Source organism: Ailuropoda melanoleuca, unplaced genomic scaffold, assembly GCF_002007445.2.
Source record: "Ailuropoda melanoleuca isolate Jingjing unplaced genomic scaffold, ASM200744v2 unplaced-scaffold9814, whole genome shotgun sequence".
In the NCBI taxonomy this organism is placed as follows: domain Eukaryota; kingdom Metazoa; phylum Chordata; class Mammalia; order Carnivora; family Ursidae; genus Ailuropoda; species Ailuropoda melanoleuca.
Genome location: NW_023255341.1, coordinates 418,953 through 441,751, shown reverse-complemented (window position 1 = coordinate 441,751; position 22,799 = coordinate 418,953). Strand labels below are relative to the sequence as shown.

The following is a 22,799-nucleotide window of genomic DNA, read 5'->3' as shown; positions in this document are numbered from 1 at the left end:
AAACATTTTTTTGGGAGGATGAAGGAATGGGAGGTTTGTGTGTTTAATATTAAAACTGTCTGGCCCTTAGCTTGTGTTCACATGTAAAAAGCACAGGGAGAAACCCGATGATGTAATGCACCAGAATAAGAAGGTGGAGCAGAGATGGGGTGCAGCCCTCTGGGGTGCTTAATATTTATTAATCAATGCATGGTTTAGGAGGGCATTAGCAATACATGTTGCCTTTTTTTTTTTTTTGTCACACAGAATCGCTGAGTATTCCTATGGGCATCAAAAGAAATCAAGCAAGAAGAAGAAAATCAGTAAAAATGACATCCGTCTAGTACCCCGGGATGTGGAGGAGACAGACAAGATGAACGTTGTCAGTTGCTCCTCCCTGACCTCCTCCCTCAACTATTTCGACTACCACCAGCAGACACTGCCCCTGGGCTGCCGCCGCTCAGAGAGCACTTTCCTGAATGTGGAGAACCAGAATACCCGCAATACCAGTGCCAACCACATCTATCATCACTCTTTCAACAGCCAGGGCCCCCAGCAGCCAGACTTGATCATCAATGGTGTGCCTCTGCCTGAGGTGAGTGCAGCTAAGAGGCTCTGTCAGGTCCTCCCAGATCTCTTTCCCATGCTGCTCCCCCCACCCACCGCTTAGGCCTCTAGGCTGGAGAACTCCCTGGCAGGGGTGGGGAGAACTTCTCTGCCTAAGCCCATTTCTGTAGTCAGGGTTTGCTACCAGGGTCTCTTGGGGCAAAGGGTAACCCAACATATTTGGCCTTGTAGGGTGGATGTTGGGAGTGAGAGCTCAACGGGTTGTGCCTTTGAAATCTCTCTATGGTGTTCTGGCATAATATGAACTTGCTCCACCTGTTGCAAATGCAGTATGTTTGCCAGCCAGTGATTCCAGCATTCCAGTTAAAGTGGCTGAGGAAGAGTCAACAAGTAGTGTTAAAGATGGGTGAACCCTAGAATGCTCAGGGGCCAATTTCCCAGCGCGAGAGTGAGTCAGCTTCCTGAAGCCCCTTTTTGCTTTTTCTTTGGCCATATGTGTGCCCTGCCAAAAATATGGATGGGCTGGTTAAGGGAGGCAAACAAAAAAATTAAAAAGCCACTTTGCCATTTCTTCGTAGTTCTTAAGGTAATGTTTGACAAACAAGGAGGTGGAAATTGTCACTAATAATGAACATTTAAGAAATAAACTATGATTTGAGTTAGCTCTGTTTCCCTTTACCAGGTATGAATGTTTTCAAATGGAAGCATTTTTTTAACACTTGGTCCATGTTTGCTGGCTCTTGAAATATTTCAGGGTGTAGGGTGATAACATGGATGATGGTGGGTGGGTGTGTGGGTGGAAGGCTATAAGTAACAGTTCTTAAGTTGGTTTCATTTTCCCATGAATTGCTTAAGTCCCTCTTTGGTTGGAAATTTGATGCACTGGGAGGCATTATACCCTCTTCCAGGCCACTATTGAAAGGAATACTGTGTATTTGAAAGGCACTTTCACATTTTTTGAACCACCTGCACAACCATTGTCTCCTTTGATCCTTGCAATAGTTATCTTGATAGATTGCCCTTCAGTAGATGAAACAGAGTCCAGAGATGGTAAGGGAGTTGTTCAGACTCATGGAGCAGGGCATGGAGAGACACACAGAGAGAGGAGGGGGGTAGGGAGGGAGAGGAAGAGGGAGATGGAGAGAGAGAGAGGGAGGGAGGGAGGGAGCAGGGGAGAGACTAGATGGCAGGGCTCTATAAACTCTCTGGCAAGTGCTGTTTCAGTGACACCTTCCTGCCTCGGAAATAATTCAGCCTGACATACCTAGGCTATGATGAATGTAAAATGTTCTTATAGTATTTGTATCAATTTCATAGGGCAGAGGGTTTTAGGACTTCTTGAATCAATTGCTTTTCCTAGTTTCCTGAAAAATCATTCTCATCAGAAGTAATTGGACCAAACAGCAATGCTTTTAATGAGAAACCAATGATCTTCTGCCAGCAACAAAAGCACCGATATTTTTGGTCTATAAATCTATAAATAAGGATTTATTGAAAATCTAATATCATGCTACAGAGGCACAGTTATAATTATGGATATCAGTGTATACTACTAGGAACTAGATCACAGACTTTTTGGAGGATTACTTGTGGACTACTAAGTTCAGCAACAGAGAGGAAGAGGTAGTGTAATGTGGTGGAATCAGGTAGAGCATGATTTTGAATCTGGAGGACACCTCTTGGTATGGAATCCCTCTGAGTCTCTGTTTCCTCATCTACAAAATGGGCACATCTACCACGCAAGGTTGGTCCGAGGAATAATATGACATTGTGTAATGTAAAGGGTATGACACATACATGTTCCCTGAATCATAGATCTCTTCACTAGACAATAATTGCAGAATCATTTATAATGGCCTGCACACCCGAGTGTCACCCCATAGTCACTGTAACTAAGGGGAAATTTAAGTTGGTTTTATAAAGATAACACCTACAAAGTGGTGTGATTGGAGTATCCATATTGGACATTAAACAATGGAGGTGAAAGATGGTGAGGTCGTGGGTTCAGATGCTGACTGCTATTGCTTGTGGAGATAGACAAAAGAATAATCATCTGAGGGCTTGGTGATTATTTCTGTAATCAATTCAAGGCACTAGAGAAATGTGGGCCCTGGTGCTTATGAGATACTTAGAGGGGGCGGGAGACATATATGACTGTGCCTGCGTGGTTTACCGAAGATCTTGGTGTTCTTTTTGATTCTCCTATAGGCAGAATGAAATAAAATATTGCTTCAATTATTCAGGAAAGCCATTGAAAGTCTGAATTCTGATCCTCTCCCCAACTCACAAAGCCACATGCTCTCCTTATTTAACAAAATCACAGAGAAATGTAGTGTCTAGGGCTAGTCAAGGGCCAAGGCAGTGTGTACTAGACACAGTGAGGTTAAGTGTGTGTTTCTAATACGCAGTCCTGTGAGTTCAGCTGACAAACCCATTCAGAGAGGAGAGACCCTCTCACAACTGAGCACAAATCAGGCCATTTTAACCTGCATCTGTCACAAAGTTATGCATGGGGAAAATGACACTTCTCCTTTTCTTTCCATATCATAAGCCCCTGAACGAGGACTAGGGAGAATACTTAGGTACAGTGAAATCTACAGAAGAGCAAGAATGGTTGATTCATACATTCAGCTAATACTTATTGAAGGTCTACTTTTTTCTGCTCTAGGCTCTGGTGTTATAGAAATAAAAAAGATGTTCTGTCATCTCAAGGAATGTACATTCTAACAGGGGAGACAAGCAAACAAATAGGTGATTTGCAGTATGGAATGATTCCTGCTACTATTGTGTTCAATAGGATATTCTCCGTTCCTAGGATAGTAATATCCTGATGTATTTCCTACCTTCTCTTTGCATTTTCTTATTAATTAATTAATCCATCCAAGAAACCACTATTTATTAAGAAGTTATAACAGAGTGGTAAGTGCTATGATGTGATAAGAATGAGATTCAGTGGAGATTTCTGTATTGAATCTTAACGTCACTTACATTTTTCTTTACATTATTTCATCAAACCATTCTTTTATTTGTTCATTAATTAACCCCAATAGCATTTGTCGCACACTTAGAATGTGCTAGACACTGTACTACTTGCCCAGGATCCAAAAATACAATGCTTAATCCTTGACCCTAGGGATTTTACAAGGAGACAGACAAGTAAACAGGTCAATTCAATTCAGGATAACATTTCTTTTCTGAGCATATGTTACATTATTACTCTCCAGACTGGGACCAAAGCACTGCACATTAGGTTTCTCTGCTGGGCTACCTTGTGACAAACCCACTCTTTCGTTAGCTGCAGAGTCAGTTACAAGGCGCACAGTGGCATAATAAAGGAGTCAGAACTTCTTCCCTTGCAGCACTCCATCATACCATATCACCATGGCATTAGATATCAGTAAGCATTATTAGAGAATCCAATGTGCTCAGCTGCCTGGCAGGTACCATGGGGATCCCAAATAAATATGAGATGCAGCATCTGCCCACAGAGAGTTCAGTCTGGTTGGGGAGCTAAGATCACCCAGTGATTTCCCTGCAAGCAATACAAGAGAGTTTCTAACCACATGTTACTTTGTAGACTTCGGCTCCCCTTCTGCTTCTTCCCTGGCAACCCTGCTATCATTTGTATGTAGACTTACTGTTGAGCTCCTAAGGTTTGGTGCGGCCTGCAAGAGGGTAACTTTTGCATCAGTGTGCAAACCTAGCCACATCTGAACATTGTTGGCTCTAGAAACCAAAGGGAATGTGATGTTAAATGCAGTTAGTAGGTAGGTAAAGGGAATGGAGCACGAGTCTGGGGAATTGGAACTCAGCCTTTAGTGTCACAGAGACTGTCTTGCCTAGAATAGCATATCATTATTTACCAGTCTTCTGATGTTGGTCAGGAAATCAGCTATGTGGATTTTGTGGTGTTGTACACAAATCTGAGGAGGGAAAGTGGAAGATGTCTTTGCTGTTTACAGAAGATTTTTGTAGAATTAGCGATGTCAGCTATCTCTTAATATTTTAAATTGAAGGGTGAGATTTGCATTTCTTGGCATCCTGGTATATTTAGTCCATAGATTTAGTATATGCATAAGTGAATGCATGTGTGGTGGGAGGAGAGTGAAAAGAGGGGAAAAGAGATTGAAAAAGAAAGAATGGAGGAGAGAATAATAATAGTTTTGCCAGTTTGCTAAGATTTTTCTAAAAATATTCCAGCATTTTTTGAGTCTCCTTATTATAGCAAATACTTTCTCTTCCAATCTTACAAAATGAAGGCGTGCCTACTGGGCACCCCCTGGATGCTGGAAAGTGTTACTCCTTTGTACATCAGCGTCTGTGCATTACCCTTTTGTCACTCAGACTGTGATCATTGCTGGAGGAAGATGCAATTCATTTCTTCTACTGCTAATGGAGACTTGGGTGGGACCTCTTCCTGCCTTTAGGATAGGTCAAATGGCCCAGATATTCAGTCTCTTCGGTGAGGCATTTTAAGATTTTAGTCTTCTAATGTTGAATGATTCTGAGCTGACACTCTGAGGGAGTCATAGTGAGCAAAAGTTTTCCAAATTCTAGTCATATGTGCATAGGGATTTTGGTTTTGGTTTCAAACTCAATCTTGAATTCTCTCTATTTTTCTACCTTTCACTAGCAAACTGTAGCATCTTCAATATGAGACATCCTAAGGGTGTGTGTGCTCTGCTATGGCACTGAGCAGTGGAAGAGTTTGCAGACTAAGGATGTACGTGGCAGACCAAATTGAATGCTTCCGATTATCTTATAGGAAGTCTCGATGCATGTTATCGTACTGCAAATAATGAAACTAAAACATCAGTTAGGCTTTGAAGGAAAATAGGAAGAAACAGCTCAGCATGCTTTGGTTCCTAAAACAGAGTTTTAAAGTTAGGGATTTGCAGAGATTTGAGTGAAACCCTGCGTTAAGGAACTAGAAGAGCAGCCACAAACCTATCAGATGTCAGATTCAGAAATCACTAGGAAATTGATACATATGATGAGGCTGGTTTGGATAGCAAGGAAATGACACCGCCTCCAATGAAAACAAACCAACAAACAGTTCAGTGAGCATTTTTTATTTTACTTTTCTTGTTATGACAGCGTCTTGGAACCGTCTAAGTCTTATCCCTAAGGGTCAAAAGTAACCCTCAGGCTGCAGAAGGAAGCAATGGAAAACTGCAAACTGCATCTTTTCAGGCATATGCGCACTCCAGTTTTCTTTAAAAATCAAAGGCTCTACTTCTGCTAGGAGACATTCTAGGGCCACCCATTGCCTACATTGTATCTTATTCGCCCATTCACATCTAGCAGAGGCAGTAGTTTCCCAGTGGGGATCCGCTTGCAAGATGTGTTCCAGAATAAACCGTTCCTCTGTCGTCTCCATGCAACTGCGGCAGAACTGAGTTAGTTTACATTAGTATTTGCTAATTTATTATTATCATTCCTCATTGGCAATTAACTGGTTACCTTAGAGATCACCTCTCTCCCCATACACCTTAACTAAAGTTGAGCTCAGCCAGAGTGCTTGCTAATGATCCTGAGATTTCTCTCCCTAGGGGACTGGAGGCAGGACATTTTCCATAGAGGACTCTGAGGCTTTGGAATTCCTCTTATCTGACGGAGGACCACTTGTTTTGGGCCCCCATGGCCCTACCTGGTTTTTCTTTGATTGTGGATCAGATCGGACTTAGAAGGTGGGAGGAGCTGCAGACCTCTCTTTCCTTATCCTTGCCCTAGTCTTGGCTGTGGTTTTGGTGTTCTGTGCCCAGAGGCTGAAACTAGGGTTGTGGGGGCTTACTTGTTAGGAATTAGAGGGCTAAAAAAGGATGAAGCCACCTCTTGGCAATGCTGGAGTCTTTGAATTATGGTGCTGCAGTGGATCTGAGACAGCTGCTTGGAGTTTCAGATATTGACCACTCTGCTTGTGTATCTCAGCTTTCAGGGCTTAGGGGAGACCAAGCTTGGCTGGATCGAGTGTCTCAGATGTGGTTAAATGAAGCCATTTGTACAAGAGGCCTGTGTGTGAGAGTTGGGAGGCTGGCTCTGGAGCGGCCATTTTCCCCTACTGAGAGGAGGCTTAATTTCTTGATGTGTGACTGGCTGCCTTTAATGTGAGCCTCATTTACTTCGAACAATTGAGAGGCTTGAAGTGAAAGTCCCAGAGGATCAGTTGTTTGTAGAGGGAAATGCTCTTCAAGTTACATTTCCTTTTTGGCTGTTGTGTAGTTACGAGAGGTTTTTGTATGGGCGGCATGGTGAGGGTCACTCTGCTTCCAGTGGGTGTACCCAGGCTGCTAGCGCCTCCCTGTGTCACCCCAGGGGATGGTGTGGAAAGTACTGCAGCTGCATAGAGAACAGCTCTGCCGGCTTCAGGAACTTGGGCTCCCATGCAGAAATCTCATTTGTTGTATCAATCAGCATTTTGCTGAAAAATATTGGCTAGGACCACACAGCTCCACAGCATCCCTGGAAGAGATGTGACAAGGAACCAGTATTTACACTCTATAATCATGAAAATGGAGTTACAGAGAGGACAGATGGCTCAACTAGGCACACAACATCTGGGGCCAAACCCGACTCCATTTTGCTTGACGGCGGTTCCTCTGGTGCAGCTTCAACATGCTTTCTGTCACAGAACAGAAAACCCGATTGGGTGTCACAAGAGGACCTATGGATAGACCTTTGAAAGGTAGTTGTGTTCCTGAAAAGCCATGCAGCAAGTGAGTGTTTTGTAAATTAGATCCTGTATTAACCACAGTGACGGCATTCCATATTTATAAAAACGCTGTGGTGGATTCGTTCATAAAAGAAAGAGCCCCATGTAATGTGAATCAACAACTCCAGACCAATGTCCTTTGTTAAGTCTGGATTTTTCACATATCTTGTTTGCTTCAAGTGAGATTCCTCACATGGGTGAGATTTACAAAACCTTTGAAAGGTGGGCCAATTCATTATTCTCTTGAATGCTTAAAATTTGGCTTTCCTGGTTGAATTTCATTTAATTAAAAAATGTAATTATGTAATATTTAAGATACATGGAGTCCAGAGAAGACAGGTACATATCACCTGGATATAACAAATGCTACATTTCATTTTTCTTCCCAATTAAAAAAAAATAAAGGTTACAGCTACCCTCTTCCCATCCTCTTCATCTCCCTCCACTCTTTGTAAGTCTGTAGCTGGAAGAACGGAAGCCTGTGGGGAATGTGTTTGGTGCTTCTTGTTTTAGCCTCCTGAGCTCACTCCTCAAAGACATGGCTCTCACTTTGCTGCTCCAGGTTCTGAACGCTCCCCAAGTCAATAAGCCTTCCTCGGATTCAGTAGAGCCTGGGAATTACTTTGGAAAATGAAAGGGCTCTCTTATACTTCCTTTAAATTCAGCTTTTGGGGAGGTGGAATATTACTTTTCAGAAAGAAAAAGAATGAAAGTGAGAGTTAGATTGACAGACAGACAGGTGTTAGGGGTAGCTATCTTGAGTTTTGAGCAGACCCTTTGTGATTGAAGCAGGCGGGAAGCTCCATGTAAAGTCTGAATTCTCCTTGAGCTCAGTGTTCATGGACGAGCACCAGGCTTTCTTCCTGTCAGATGCGTAAGCACTGCCTTGATGTGCATAGGCTTTGGATGCTCCATTAAGCCTCTGAGTGCCAGGGTGGCCAGTTTTCAGCTTCTCCCACTGGGCCCCATCTGGCTGGTGTTCTGTGGCAAGCTGCTCTCCCTCACTGCCACCAGCACTGGCCTTGGTGGTCTCTGCTTTCTGGATTATTTTCATTTCTAAATCTGATTTCCAGAGCATGAAGGGCACCTCTTCTCAGATTGTGTAGTTTGCTCTTATCAACAAAATGGATTCTCTATGTAAACTGGCAAGAAGACAAATTCAATCCAAAGGCTAGGCTCTCTCCCTTTAGGGGTGTGTGTTTGTGTGTGTGTGTGTGTGTGAGAGAGAGAGAGGGAGGGAGGGAGGGAGGGAGGGAGGGAGAGAATGATTTGCTTCTCTCACGCACTTATTCTGCCTCTGTGGTGATGGAGTCTTTATGGGCTGGGCTGTCCTGATTATACACATGCCTATGAGCTTAGGTGCTCAGAATCCCCCTCCCCACACTTTGACACTCTGCTGGTTACCTTCCTAAAGAAAAGCTTCCAAGTCTAGTCACAACAGGGTGTTATTCCCCCTGCATGTGAGGCCAGGACACCCCGAATTGATATATCCCAGGAACAGATCTCCTGGGGACGATTTTTAATCGAGAGCTCCGAGTAGAAAGCAGCCAAATAATCATTGCTATGTGTGCAACCCAGCTTAAGAAAACCTTATAGGGAATTTCAGTTCCTTGGAAATTATTTTCTGAGGCTCAGTTTCTCTTTTTGTGCCTTTTGGACGTAATTCTGTTTCAAACTCTCCTCTAACCCTTTAATTCACTTGGCTTGAGGAAATCTTATTTGGGCTGCTGATGCGTACAGGTACTTAGCTATAAAACCATATCTTTTCTAAGTGAGATGTATGAGCAGGGATCAGTCTGCATTCAGGGGGATTGGTTTAACCTTTAAGCAACTTTTTTTTTATGACTAAACATGTCTGTAATCTAGCATACATATTTGAAACTTGACATGTTTGAGGGATGCAGGACCCTGAAAATGGAGGTCCGAGCAGAGACATCTGGCTCTAGGTAACAGTGAATGGCTTGTTGGAAGGCTGACTTCCTCCTCTGTGCTGTCAGGCACAGTGGTCCATGGTGAGGACACAGGCATACTGCACTCAGAAGATTGGCATTGACTCCAATCTTGCCATCCTGGTCATTTCTTTAACTAGTGCATTTCCATTTTCTCAAGTATAGACTCTGAAGTGATGGAGTATGCTAATGGCAACATTTATTCCTAAGAGCTTAGGGGAGAGAATATGATGGCATTAGCATTAAATAATAGCTTTTCCATGGGACTTTGACTGATTTTTTAAAATTGCAAGACAATTTATGATAGTTATGGCTCTTTAGAAACACATCTCAAATGCTACATAAGAAACACCAATTTTCTGTATGGCTTCTGAGCTTGCTCCTGGGGTGTATGTCCTTGCATTTCCAGGTCATTCTTTTAATTTTGCCTCTACTAGGTAATTTTTTTAGAGATGGAAAAAGGCCAGGTGTCTTGTCGTTGTTAGAAATACAATAAGGAAATGTCTGAAATGGAAAAGAAAAGTTAAACTGTCTTTGCACAAACTATACTTTGTAGAGTGACCCGCTAGAGCAAAACTTGATAAAACTAGTAAAGCCATAATGCCACGGCACCGGGCGTTGTTGGAATGGCATCAGGGCACTCAGTCTTTGCACATCTGATCATCTGGTGTCCACAAAAAAAGATCACGGAAGGTGGATAAAAACCCGCAACTGCAAAGGTTTGTGGCTGTGCATGGTGCCATATTGGGAGGTATGGGAATCAAAGAATGTGTGACATTTGCATTATCTTGCTCGCCTCACCCTCTGAGCCTAGCAAACTCCATCAGGACAGTTATCTCTAATGTGTGAGCCACGCCAAGTCACTGTATTCCCAAAGATAACAATCTAGAACTGTAATTCTGGGATAGGGCAGGAGGTCACTAGCACAACAGATGCAACAGAATTAAAAACCTCGTAAAAGAAGAGCTTTAGCTCATTGAAATCTGTTATTACTAAGGAAACCACTCCAAGACATTGAGAATTTCGAAAAATCCAAACAGATGTCAAACTGCATCAACCCTGGAACAATTATGTGAGGAGATTGGGTCAGGGTATCTCCAAGTTCTTTTGCAGCTCCGACTGTAATTCTGTGAATTTTATAGCATTGGTTTGAAGGGCTTCATATAGCTGACTGCGTTAAGGTTTGAGTCCATGTGATTACAACAGCTGCTCCGTAGGTTGTATTGAGGGTAAGGGACTTATCTATGACAGGTGAGGCAATAGGTACAAGCCTTTAGCTTTTAAATGAGGGTGACATAGTATGTGTCTAATGTAGGCTATATGTCAAAACTCAGTAGCTTCCCCATTCAAATAGGTTTTCTTGTCCAATGTAAGTTCTGTCGTAAAGGTAGCAATGAGTATACTAACCTTGCTTCAGTTGGTCTGTACTTGTTCTAGGGATGTGTAGCAGATACACTCTTCTTGCCTGGTAAACTAGACCTTTCAGAAGAACACAAATTCACTTAAATATAAATTATGTTGATTATCATGCTACCTAAAATTTCACAGAGCTGGAAGTCACCGAGATCTCCTTTTTAAGTTAGGTATTCTTGAGAACTGTTTTGTATATCATGATAAATTATCTAACCTTTCATGCTGTGGAAGGCCAACATTATGGAAATAAGCAGCTTTTTATTCCATTCTAAGGTCAGTCTAACCAAATTATGCAACTTGTAATGCAATTGCTTGAAGCTTCCACTTTGAAAGTTTTCTCATTTTAATACCTCGCACAAGATAAATATTTTAGCTACTATTCATGCTTAACAATGTATTTCACCGATTGTCATTCTCTTTGTGGCATTTGTTGGCATGAGGGGCAGTTAGTTCACCATGGCTTTGTTCATTTTGCTGTTTGCTGTAGATAATCAGCAAAGAGCCAGAATTCAGTAAAAACATGTATTTTTGTTGTCGTAATTTTTAATTTCAGACCATGGGAGGCTCACTGAGCCCTACAAAATCAATATATGTGTGGCACGGGGGGGGGGGTTGCTTGAAAGCCAAAAACGAGGTAGATTTTCTTTTGAAGTAGATTTGATCCCAGAATTATTAACCATTAAACTCAACGCATGTTGGAGACTGGCGGATGGGCATTCAGCAGGATTTGGGGCACTGTCTGTAACAAAGCAATCTAATTCTTGCAGAGACTAAACTGCTATTTCAGGGGAAGGGGAGGTCAGTTGGGGAGCCCTTGGGAAGTTCTGTTTTACTTTTAAGCCCCCCAAAGAATATTTTTCAGGGGCTCCTTGAAGGCAGGGACCAATTCTATACAATTCCTTTTGTATGGTGTCAGGTGTTACCAAGTTTTGTTGCTTACAGGTTTCTACAGTGGGTGTTATGCCCTTATCTTAAAAGGCATTCATTTCTCCTAGGTGAATCCTGCCCCTCTGGATATGATGATTTACCTGCAGACTTTAGTGAATGGACTTTCTGTTTAGTAGTTAGGCTCTTTTCAAAAAACATATTTTGGCTTGAAAACATTCACCCATTCATCCATCTACCAATTATTTTTAGATCATCCTTTACCGACCAGCTCTGTACTCAACTCTGAGGGATAGAGAAAGTAGAAGGTACCAACCCTCATAGCTTATGTTATTTCTAAGGAGACAAGATTAGAGGTTAAATACATTAAAAATACAATGGGAAAGGTAAGGATTATTTACTAAATGGTGCTATGTGATTATATTATTAGAAAAAATAGGTTTTTATTTCCCACTATATGACAAAGTAAATTCCACATTGATTAAAGAGTTAAAATTTTTATAAAAACAATGGAAATGAACGCAAAGACCAAAAGCTCTGACTATTAAGATTTAGAAATATCTATATGTCTAAAAAATAATAAGCTAAATTAAAAAATTATAAGCTGGGAAAATATTTTAAATTTATATAACAAAGAACCTGTATTTATTAATTCTATAGATATTTATATAGTGCTTACTATGTGCTAGTCAGTAAACAAGGTGCTGGGGATATAAGAGTGCACAAAACAAAGTCCCTGTCTTCATTATGCACACAGACAAACAAGAAACAAATAAATATATAATATGTTAGGTGATGATGCGGAGAAAAATAAGGAAAGATAAAGGTTACATGTTCTGTCAGGAATGAGGGATCTCTAGAAAGGTCAGGGAAGACATCTTGGAAAAGGGGACATTTAAGCAATGCTTTAATGTATAAAGAGCTCTTACAAATCAATAAATAAGACAAATACTACAATATAAAATTATGCAAAAGACATGAATAGTTAATTCATAAAGAGGCTATACAAATTGCCAGTAGATACAAAAATATTTTTTTATTATGATATGTTAGTCACTATACAGTACATCATTAGTTTTTGATGTAGTGTTCCATGATTCATTGTTTGCTTATAACACCCAGTGCTCCATACAAAAATATTTCAATCTTAGTAACTTAACAGTAGCAATGGAATGCCATTATTAACTTTTAACTACAAACACTATATGTACTTATTAAAAAGTCTAACAATATAGGAGCATATAAAATAGGAGCTAAAGTCTCCACAACTCTCTCCTTATGAATCCATTACCTTGGGGGAACCACAGACAACAATTTGATGTGCAAGATATCTTATTTTTCCTTAGAGAATTAGGAAAAATTTAAAAACATTATATTCAGCATTGGCAAGGTTATGGTTATCATATACTTCTACATGGAGTATAATTGATAGAATTGAAATTGATATAATTTTTCTTGGGGGCAATTTGTCAATACATGTTAAAAGCCCTAAAATATCTAGTTTCTTCTTCTGGAAGTTATCATAAGGAAATTATTTTAAATTTGCCTAGAAATTCATGTTCAGGGGTGTTAAATTCAGTATAATTTATAAGAACTAAAATATTGAAAATATCCTCAATATCATCAATATGTGGATGTCTAAATATATTATGATATATACATTGCTAGAATACTGTGAAGACATTAAAATAACATTTTGATGAATATTTCATGAACACTCTTTGTATAACATACATTAATTGAAAAAAATCAATAAATGAAACAGCATATATAGATTGATTCCAATTGTTTAAAAATACATATGCATAGAAAAAAATATTGCAAGGAAAATTACCAAAGTGTTAATAGTTATCACAGGCCACAGGAAATCAGGCAATTTTTACTTTTGAAATATACTTGTCTAATTTCCCAAATTTTCTATATTGAACTTGCATTATTTTTGAGATCAGAAAAGCAATTATTTAAAAGAGATAACTACTATACTATACAGTAAATATTAAGGACCAACGAGGTGGCATAAAATTATAAATTGTTCTGAGGCAGGGCATATCATTCATATTCTTTATTTTCATTTTCAATCAGATCATACCTTCTAAATTTTTATTTCTCCTTTTTTGGAGGTCTCTGTCAGATGAAGGTTCACATTAAAAAAATAACCCTTTTCTTTACAGTTTACCTTTTAAATATGAGAAATAATATTATGAAAAATATTTTTTCCTTCTTCACTTTTCTTGCCCGTATGTATACTCTTGTGAAAGTAGATTTATCTCACCAGTGTTAGATATCTGGTTCATAAATTTTAACTTTAGAATGAGAGATTTTTATAATAGTAACATTTAACTGTAATCTGTCAGATTTTTAATACTATGAAAATGATATGGGCTTTGTCTAAGGGTCGCTTTTGGCAAAAGGTATTTTTTCAGTGTCCTTTTCAGGACCAAATAGCCAGTTTGAGGAGGACCTTTTTAATATTCCTCAATATTTGATTTCATATTTGGGCTTCTTGAATCTGAGGCATACAGTAGCCCCCAACAATTTGGAACAAAAAAAAGGAGGGCATTAATGAGTTGGCTGTCACTGAGATGCTGAAAATTTCAAATCTGGCCTCGGCTAAATGCACTCTTTTTTCCCGACAAAATAGAATGAATTCAATCTTCTTTTTCCTTTTTTTTTTTTTTTTTTTGCTTTTTAATGCTTTATTGAATTCGACCTTTTTAAGAAAGGTACATTTATTTGATTGACTCCCTGTTTAATAGCCTAACTTTGTACAGCATAAATAAAAAAAACCAGCATCCTTTGGTACACCTCTTTAATTGTTGGCTGTATAAACTTCTCATATAGTAAGTACTTCACTTAAATACAAAATGTTTATTCAGTGGCCCTGTGTAGATACCAGAACTATTTAGATATTGTAAAGAAAATTCTTATTAAAAAACAAACAAACAGATGCTTCTCTCCCCCCTCTCCCCGCCCTGCCGCATAGCTAATAGAAGAGAATGTCATCTGTACAATGTCATCTTGATTGTAGATGAAGTGTTTGCCTGCTACGGGAAAACATCTGCGGCCTAATTCTGTAGTCTGTCCCTTGGATAAATAAATGGAGACTATGGCCTTTGGTAGATTGTATTTCTTATATGTGTAATCATTTAACGAAATGAGTTTCAGTTCAAATTATATGTTTTTTGTGTTATAACATGGACTATTTGATAAAAATAAATATCTGCTGCTTTTTTGTGTTTGTGGGAGCACAGGAAGAAGGGACTAAAAAGTAAGGGAAATTAAGGAGAACACCACTACCTTCTCCCCAACCTCCCTCTTTTCTTAGTTCTTCAATGAAAAAGTCCTCATATAAAGAAATATTGAGAATGCTTAAAACTTGGTTGAAGCAACTTAAGGAAAGATTCACATTGTTCTTTTGTATATAGCTTACAGATGACACTGTTTGGCTTAGAAAAGAATTTACAGGAAATTATTTAATTGATTTTAAGCCAGAATTTGAAAGAAATTAGTGTGATAAAGCAGAGTGTTCTGGATGAACAAAGTAAAATGTAATACTATGCAAATTCATATCACTGCTGAAGTAAGTATAAAACTCCAGAAGGTGATGAGAATAAAAACAAGGAATTTTGTTTATTGAATTCTGATCCTATTGGCAGTTGACAGTCAGTGGGGTTTGGTACTGGCTCTGAGAGGAAGGCCCCACTAAACACAGGCTGCTGCATAGGATGTATGTGAAGGTCTGATTCTGAACTTGCTTATGGGCTCTGAACAGGCCGAAAGACCTTGGAGTTCTCCCTACCCTCCACTCTCCATGGCTGCTGTTGCTTAGGACCCAAGAACAGAATTGATGTTGTGGCTGAGATGCTCTTGTTTACTAGTGCCATTATGAGGGAGACTGAGCCACCTAGGGAGATACAGATAAGCAGAAGCCCCCTGCAACAAGTTATAATCTCAGTGGGTTGGCATCTTTGAAGACACTTCCATAGTTGGGATAATTCCGTTTCTTTTCCCATCTTTATCTTGTATCGTAAGAGTTTTTTTTGTGTCATTAGAAAATATTTCTAGGCAAGCTGTTTTTAGGGGGTTGAATTGTATTCTGTTCCATGGATAAAATTTATTTTACTCAATCTCTAGTGTTTACCCTTTAAATTCTAATTCTTTAAATTTTGTCCTATTATAATATCCTGTGATATCCTTATACATAAATTTCACTGTGATCTCTAATTGTTTCCGTAGAATAAATTCCCTAGAAGTGAAATTGTTTTATCTGAAGGTTTACATGTTTTAAGACTTGTGATACATATTTTCCCCAAAAAAGTACCAGTATGCAGTTCTACCAACAGTGTATAAGAGCCCATTTCACTGTATTCACAAAGCATTATTATAATTTTAAATAGAAGCTGGTGAAGTCATAGGGAAACAGGCAGTCTCATATATTGTCTCATATATTGTTTGTGGGTGTATAAACTGGTACCAGTAATGTCCCTAAAAACTGCAAATGCATATACCCTTTGACCCAGCAATTCCATTTTTAGGATATTCATCTTATAAATATGCTTAATCATGTGCAGAATGATATAAACACAAGATTATTCATTGATGTATTATTTGATATGGCAAAAATGGAAAAAATGCGTATGTCATTTCTAAAAATGAATATAATGTTTTAGGGGTGCCTCGGTGGCTCAGTCGCTTAAGCATCTGCCTTGGGTCAGGTCACGATCCCAGGGTCCTGGGATTGAGCCCAGTGTCGGGCTCCCTGCTCATCGGGAGCCTGCTTCTTCCTCTCCTCCCCACTCCTGCTCTCTGTCGCTATCTCTGTCTCTCTCTCTCAAATAAATAAATAAAATCTTAAGTAGATAGATAAATAAAATGAATATAATATTTTTAAAAATGAATGTTTTATATATTGATATGGAAGAATCCCTATATTATTAACTAAAGAAAAGGAAGATTCAGAAAAATATGTGGGCAGAGTATCATTTGGGTGAAAAAGGGGATAAAAGAGAATATATATTTTATTATTTTAAGTATTCATGAAATTGTATGAAAGGATAAGCAGGAAATTAATTGGAATGTATACCTGTTGATAAAATGGCAAATGAGAGGATAGGGAACAGGGGTGGGAGGGGAGAATTATTAGTTCCATCAATGAAAATGGATTATCTAATTTTAGTTTAAACTTGTATTTTTTGAAAAAAATTTCCTTTTGTTGCAAAGACTTTTTTTCAGTGTGTTGTATGACTTTTTAATTCAGTTTACGCTTATTTTTTAGAGTGTTTTGCAAGGAATCGTTATATACAAAAATTTAAAAATTGTATATATGTGCATATATACAATATATATATGTGTATATATATATATATACCTATCTCACATTTTTTCCACTATCCTTATAAATTTTTTATTATGTTTTTAATTCCTTAGGAATTTATTTGGTCATATGATTAGAAGTGACAATGTATAAAAATATTTTTCTAGAGGGTTAATTGGCTGACTTTGTACCATTTATTGTTTATTTCTATTCTTCACTGCTTTCTGGTGCTGCTTCTTTTTTTTTAGATTTTTTTTATTTAGAGAGAGACAGAGAGAGTGTGCGCGTGCACACACATGCTCATGAGTTGGGGGAGGGGCAGAGAGTGAGGGGGAGAGAGAATCTCAAGCAGACTCCACACTGAGCCAGGAGCTAGACACGGGGCTTGATCCCATGACCCCAGGATCATGACCGGAGCTGAAGGCAGATGCTTAACCGACTGAGCCCCTCAGGTACCCCACCCCCCATTTTTTGTTTTTGTTTTGTTTGCTTTTTTTTAAAGATTTTATTTATTTATTTTACAGAAAGAGAGAGAGTACAAGCAGGGGGGAGAGTGGCAAGGAGAGGGAGAAGCAGGATCCTGCTGAGCAAAGAGCCCAACATGGGGCTCAATCCCGGCACCCTGGGATCATGACCCGAGCCGAAGGCAGAGCTTAACCGACTGAGCCACCCAGGCACCCCACCCCAGGTTTTGTTTTTTTTTTTAAGTAGGCTCCGTGCCCAGCGTGGAGCCCAATGCAGGGCTTGAACTCAGGACCCTGAGATCAAGACCTGAGTTGAGAGCAAGAATCAGATGCTTAACCGACTGAGCCACCCAGGCACCCCTCTGGTGCTTCTCAAAAACATAATATATAAGTTTTTATATGCACTAGGATGAACTCTTTTCTGGGTTACTCTTTTTAATTTTTTATTTAAATTCTATTTAGTTAACATATAGCATATTATCAGTTTCAGGGGTAAAATGTAGTGATTCATCAGTTGCATATAATACCCAGTGCTCATTCCATCAAGTGCCCTCCTTAGTGCCCATCACCCAGTTACCCTGTCCCCCCACCTGCCTCCCCTCCAGCAACCCTCAGTTTGTTCCCTATAATTAAGAGTCTCTATGGTTTGCCTCCCTCTCTGTTTTTATCTTATTTTATTTTTCCTTCCCTTCCCTTATGCTCATGTTTTGCTTCTTAAATTCCACATGAGTGAAATCACATGGTATTTGTCTTTCTCTAACTGACTTATTTCTCTTAGCATAATACCCTCCAGTTCCACCCAGTTGTTGCAAATGACAAGATTTCATTTTTTTGATGGTTGAGCTGTTTATTTTTTCTTAACTGATCTGTTTGTCTACTCTTGTACCAATATCACACTGATTTAATCATTGATGGTTTATAATAGATTTTAAAGGTGGTAGGGTTAGTTTCTCCTTCTTCTTTGTCTTTTCACAAAAAGTTTTTCTGCATTTTTTTTAGATAAACTTTGGAATCATGTTAAGTTTTTAAACATGATGGGATTTTTTTCCTAAGTAGGCTCCACACCCAGCATGGAGCCCAATGCAGGGCTTGAACTCACAGCCTTGAGACCAAGACCTGAGTTGAGATCAAGAGTCAGATGCTTAACTGGCTGAGCAAAACAAGTGCCCCCCCCAAAAATGTTGGGATTTTGACTGGAGACATGTCAAACTGATAAATAAATTTAGGAAGGATTGACATGCATTTAACATTTAGCCTTTTTATTAAGGAACATGACATCTTTCCATTTAGTCATGTTTCATTCTAATGTCATCAGTAAATTTCAGTACTTCTCCTTACGCTTCTTGTTAACCTTATTTCCAGCTATTTCATAGTTTTGCTGTTATTTTGACTGGGCTCTTTTTTCCATTACATTTTCTAACCGGATAATGCTGGTAGAATATGTAGGAGAGCTCTTAACATTTGCAGCTGTATTTTGAAAGTAGCCCTTCTTGTTCTCTTAGACATGGCTTTCACTTGCATGGTTGGGAAAAAAAAAAAAAGCAGTACGTGGATTTATACAACCTGGCATAGAAAGGACATCGTGGTAAGAGCTTGGATTCTGGATGCAGACTGTCTTTTAGAGTTCTAAGTAAATAGTCTTTAGCTGAGTGACTTTAGGGAAGTTATTCTCTGTGCCTCAGCTTCCTCATTTAAAAATGAGAATAGCAGTAAGTGCCTCATAGATGTTTGTGAAGATTCAATGTATTAGCACCTGACACAAAATAAGGCTTCAATAGATATTAAGTAGCTATTATTATTATCATCCTTTTATGCCAGGGAAGACATAGAATTTGTACTCTCAATCTGGATGAAGGCAATCAGATTCTCATCTCGCTTAACAATGTACTGTAGAGGACAACAAAATCCAGTTTTGAAATTAAGGAAAACTTCCATTTGCTTCTATTTAATTTTTACAAATAAATTCCATCCCAGCACACTTTTTGCTTTTAGCTATCTGAAGTTCCTTTTACATGACAATATTTATTATTTTTCTTAGTGGTTCCTTCAAGGTTTCTCATTGTTCTTTACTATGATACTCATCTGTAGTTCAGTTGTGAAGTTGGAGGAGGTCCTACATGAATCAGAGTTAGCTAGATGTGCTGGCAGGAGAGCAAAAAGCCCTTCTCTGATGTTATCCCTTTGTGTTTTCTTTCTAGAGTCAGTGGATATCAATTTAGGCCTTAATCTGGTATTTTTCAACCTTTCTCCTTCGTGACTCTGTGCTGGGCATCTCCATTAGCTAGGAAGCTCTGGAGATGGCAATTTCATGGGCCACTGGCTTAGGGTCATGACCTGCACTTTAATAAATACTTCCCCAAGTCTTTCTTCTCCTGTGACCTGCTGCTTCTGCAGACCTGGGCTCTGTTTCAGGGCCACTACTTTTTCTTCTTTCCTTCATGCAAGTGACTTACAAATGAATTTTAAATAGCCAGTTCATGATGAGGAACTTTGGAGCTCAGGTTCCCAGGACTGTGCTCTGTCCCAGACATGCCTTCCTTCCACCCAGGAAACTAGTTCTTGGTGTCTCTTACCTAGGAATATTTTACCCCCCCCCTTTTTTTTTTTCAATTTTGGGATGGAGTATAGTGGCCTAGGGCAAAGGCTCCAATTCCACTTTTGCCACTTGAGGACCAATTTATACTTTGGGAGGTTTTAGGGAACTGCCAGGAGCTGGTGGGAGGTGAGAATGGAAAACAAAATCTTGGTTCTCTATTATAATATTTAACTTGAATTAAATGTGTGAACCCTGGCAAATGTGTTCTCACTGTAAGTGAATCATTGCTGCCAACAAAATAGTAGGTAGCTGGGTTCCACTCTTTCCTAATCAGGTTTTTTTTTTTTTTAATGACTAGATATTTTTCCCTATAGAGTTAGCAGTTGAGTACCAATCACTCTGTGTTCATTTAAGTACAAGCTGATCCCCCCATCCTGCTTTTAGCTTATAAAGTTGTAATCCATGCATGTACAATTAAAATGATATCCAAATGCAGCTCAGGGTTTCCTTTGAATTTGTAGCAGCTTTCATGCTTTTGTGCGTAGGGAAGGTTGTTGCTCTGCTATAAACCACAGACCCAGAGTAAACCTCAGCTGTGCTGTAGCTATTTTGGACGACAAGTTTCTAGTTGCTTGTGTGTAATTGCCCATATTACATCATCCTAATCATTGTGAAATGTGCAAAATACAAAGCTTATTTAATGATTCATTTCAGGTGGACAGTTCCTTTGAAAGTAATTTTAGAAGGGTTCCTGCATGAAACAGATTCCCTGCTTTGTTCTTGCTTTCTTGTTCAGATTGAAGGTAATTCAGTGATTGATAACAATGTAGCAGAGAGAAGTGTATCATAATATGTTGCGCCCCATAACCTTGACAGTCTACCTAAAACCTTCCACAGGATGTAGTTTCTCTTGGTTCAACTTAAAGACCCAAGGGGAGAAAATTTCCCTCCACATGAAATCAAATCAGCATTAACCCCAAAAGAAATTTAATTTCTCTATCACTGAGCAGCAGAAAAAAGATATATTTTCAATGACCACAAGAGGCTTGGAAGTCTATCACTCAGTGGTCTTAGCCGGTTCCACTTTGTCAGATTTTGCTGTCTTTTGTGATGGTAGATGTACTCCATACAGAAGACTTTAAAAATGTCTCTGTTGGTGGATAGCTTTGACCCATCTTTAATTCAGATATGTGAAATTCCACTAAGCTAAGACTTTCTGGCATTTCCCTACCACTGTTAAACATTCACAGGCTAGGTAGTAGGTCGTGTTTACTCACCTATTAGTAGGAAGAGGAATTTTAAAATAACATTTATCTTTGGCCATGGACCTTATATATTGCACACAGAGTGCAGTTTGGTAAAAAGGCCTTATAGATAATATTTCAAAGTGAGAAGAAAAAGATTGGAATCTGAAAGGTCAGACATGGATCAAATAATTCTGGGTCCTTTTATTGCTAAATAATGGACTTTGTAAATACCATATGTGATTATTAGGTCAAATGAGAATATATAGAGTTCAATATTAATTGGTTCAGTATCAGGTGGTGGCCAGTTTGCAGAATACAATGAAATTATGTTATCAATATAATGTTTTATCGACTCCTTGGTTTGCAAAATTAAATAAACATAGCATAAGCACTTGCTGTGTAAGTTGTAGCAGGGAACAGGGCTTTGATTTGGAATTTGAAAACAGAATTAAAGGCGATTGAAGTAGAAAGCAGGCTCTGGCATAAGATTTTTGCTAGCATTTCTTGAAGTAACTAAGTATATCTGGGTGTTCGGGAGGAATGAAAACCAAAGAACAGAGACTTTCGGGGATGTATTCCAAAATGCTTTCCTTTTTTTCCCCTAAGATTTTATTTATTTATTTGACAGAGAGAGAGAGAGAGAGAGAGAGAGAGAACACGCACAAGCGGGGGGGGGAGGGGGGGAAAACGCGCCCAAGGGGGGGGGGGGGGAGAAGGAGAGGGAGAAGCAGACTCCTAGCCCCAAGCGGGGCTCGATCCCAGGATCCTGGGATCATGACCCAAGCTGAAGGCAGATGCTTAACCGACTAAGCCACCCAGATCCCCCCTCAAATGCTTTCTTTCTTTTTTTTTTTTTAAGATTGTATTTATTTATTTGACAGAGATAGAGACAGCCAGCGAGAGAGGGAACACAAGCAGGGGGAGTGGGAGAGGAAGAAGCAGGCTCACAGCAGAGGAGCCTAATGTGGGGCTCGATCCCATAACGCCAGGATCACTCCCTGAGCCGAAGGCAGACGCTTAACCGCTGTGCCACCCAGGCGCCCCCCCCCCCAAATGCTTTCTTAAAGCTTCTGCCAATATTAGCAAATCCTTTTGTTGAATAGTTTAACTTGTTTTGGTATGGATATTCGCTTATGTCGTTATATACTTTTTCTTCCCAGTGTCTTCTTGGTATTTCTCTAGATAACAGGTTAAATGGTGGTGAGCAAAACTGACATAGTCCCTGCCTCCATGGAGTGGGGAGACAAAACCCTGATATAAAATTATAGTCTTGTGAAAGAAATGATCATATCAAGAGACAAATGGGGGAACTTGATCTAGTCTAGGGGATTATGGAAGTCATATTGAGTTGCCACTTGAAGGGTGAGCAAGAGTTAGTGATGCAGAAAGCTGTGGGGTAGGGTGATGGCTCAGAGCTGAGGAGTAGCATGTGTGAAGACCCTGCAGTGGGAAAGAGCTTTAGTGGAGCCATACTGAGAGGACCAGTGGAGTCAGAGCAGGTGGGCAAGTGGGAAAACCTCCCATGCTGTGGCTGGTGAGGGATGGATCTGAAATTAAACCATTGGCCTGATCTCAGGGAGACCTTCCTCCCTCCCCCAGGTTGTTTGAATCTGAGTGCCGAAGTCCTGACCCTAGCCATTGGTTGGAAAAGTGGAAGGCGCTGAGGCAGGAGGGTAGTGGCCCCAGTTCCCAGGGTCTACTGTGGATACGGCAGAAAGCAAATTCATTTCAGA

General features: G+C 39.6%; 1 protein-coding gene across 3 annotated transcripts in view; it reads left to right on the top strand.

The window, feature by feature from the left end:
* PCDH19 (protocadherin 19) overlaps positions 1–22,799 on the top strand; it is a 138,233-nt gene that overhangs the window by 5,456 nt on the left and 109,978 nt on the right. For all 3 annotated transcript variants that reach the window (XM_034653549.1, XM_011236795.3, XM_002928876.4), the window contains exon 2: positions 247–574. In XM_034653549.1, the coding sequence (XP_034509440.1) occupies positions 247–574 (328 nt within the window). The remainder of the gene's footprint in view (positions 1–246; positions 575–22,799) is intronic.